Source organism: Echinops telfairi, unplaced genomic scaffold (genome assembly GCF_000313985.2).
Source record: "Echinops telfairi isolate 266 unplaced genomic scaffold, ASM31398v2 ScPeMD7_7469;HRSCAF=8507_1, whole genome shotgun sequence".
Taxonomy (NCBI): Eukaryota; Metazoa; Chordata; class Mammalia; order Afrosoricida; family Tenrecidae; genus Echinops; species Echinops telfairi.
The window spans coordinates 61,187,536-61,189,533 of record NW_022111373.1 but is presented as its reverse complement, the minus strand read 5'-3'; the positions used below and the strand labels follow the sequence as shown (position 1 = coordinate 61,189,533).

General features: G+C 36.1%; 1 protein-coding gene across 3 annotated transcripts in view; it reads right to left on the bottom strand.

Annotated features, from left to right (window-relative positions):
* The window catches only part of TMEM161B (transmembrane protein 161B), a 58,824-nt gene that overhangs the window by 46,398 nt on the left and 10,428 nt on the right, over positions 1-1,998 (bottom strand). Inside the window, exon 2 of one of the 3 annotated variants that reach the window (XM_045285100.1) lies at positions 1,792-1,879. The exons of the other annotated variants lie outside the window; for them this stretch is intronic. Within the exon in view, the coding sequence (XP_045141035.1) occupies positions 1,792-1,794 (3 nt within the window). The 5' untranslated portion in view covers positions 1,795-1,879. The remainder of the gene's footprint in view (positions 1-1,791; positions 1,880-1,998) is intronic. 3 annotated transcript variants of the gene reach the window in all.

Genomic DNA, 1,998 nt, shown 5'->3' with positions numbered 1-1,998 from the left:
TGAAAAGAAAAAGATAAACAGCAATGAAATGGTCAAAGCAATCTCTCAAAGGCTAAGAGGTAGTACAAAGAGCTACATAACATTTACCTAGTATTAGTTATTTAAGTAGTCCATAAATGATTTAATGGGAGTATATGAGTATGAAGTACTCATTAAGTACCCTATAAACATGGGAGTATATGAGTATGCAGAGACTATATGCAAACAATACACCACTTTTATGTAAGGAGTTTGAATATCCACGGAGTTTGTTATCTGATCCAAATCCCATATAAAGAGGAGACTGTAATGCCACAGCAGACAGGAAATCAGAGTTGATTCCAACTCATAAAAACCCTACAAGATGGGGTAGAACTTAGAAACCTCCGCACTTCTAAAACTAACTCTTTAGAGCAGCTGCTCTCAACCTGGGGGTTGCGACCCCTTTAGGGGTCGAATGACCCTTTCACAGGGGTGGCCTAAGACCATCAGAAAACACTATTTTCAATGGTCTTAAGAACTGAGACACCGCTCCTCTACACATTTCCAGGTGGGTCCACCCACATGCAGATACGCCCACATATGAGTACCCAGCTTCAAAGACTGTTACTCATGCTACAGCATGCATCAAGACAAAATTTCATTTGCCATTAGAAAAAAATATTTCACAATATATAAAATTATATACTGTTTTGTGATTAATATCTATGTTTTAGAGGAATAGAAAGCCCACAGGGTGGATGGTGGCTTCAAACTGCTGACCTTGAACTTACCAGCCCAATACATAAGCACCATGTGTCTCCTCCAGCAGACAGAGACAACCTGAAAAACTATGAAAAAACAAGAATTCCCTCCCATTGACATGTCTATTCCTGGTTGATTACATGAACCATCCTGGCCTCTCACCTCGTAACATGGCCTCAGCCTTTACAGATGCAATTTTTGCAGATATAAAAATCTGGCCCACAATATTTTTAGTACAAGACAAATAACTATCTACCTTTTAAAAAGGATAAACATATATTTGTCTACTCTACTTCACTTTATTCTGGTTGCTGAACAACACCTGAAAAGAAAAGTACCATCTTAAGATCCAAAGACCATACACTGTTTTCTACATGTTTCAGGAAAAAAAGATGTTAGCTAATTTACACAATAATTCTTTCAATTTAATGCTGTAAGTATGTGTTAGAAATACCTTAAGTAAGCAAAGAATAGCACTTTCCTAAACATTACGTACAGTTCAAAAAGCATGTGGAACAATTCTTATAATTCCATTGTTCCACTTTTTGAAGTTCCCTTATACATACAAAAAAGCTTCATTAAGTAAATCTAAAATGAAACTTTCAGTTTAATTTTGAATTTTAAAGCTTTATAAAAAACCAGAAAAACATAATTTGTATCCCTAGCACACTTGCTAACTAACCAAAAGGTTAGAATCAACTCCGATATACATCAGAAAAAATGCTTGGAGAGCTGCTTCCCAGAAAACCCTGCGGAGCACATTTCTACTCCAGTAAACACATGTAGCTGCTCTAAGCAGGAAATGAATAGATGGCAGGCTTTTTGTGTTTGTTTTTAAGGTTAATATAAACTATGCAGATAGATACATTTACTGTGAATATTTTAATAGGTAAAAAATAATTCAACACATTAGGATCTTAGTACATCCATCACTAACTAGCTACATAGCAGTTAGACAAATCCGCTCTGGAACTCATGGGTTGGTAAAGGTCTCAAAAAGTTCTAAGTAGAACTTATCCATGACTATAATATTAAATACACAATAGTTTTTGGCATTCACGAGCTTACCATTTCTATACCACCATCAAAACCTGTGATGTATAGGTTTTGCTACTAGGAATGAACCATAATCCTTTCCTCATATGGGTGAAGAGACCTGAAATGAAATCAGAGCTCCAAGTTAATGTAAGGCTATTGACCTAGCCCACTCACTGTTCACTCATCTCTATTAATGCTTTGACAGAATGCCTCAGAAAAGATTTGTGAATGCCATAG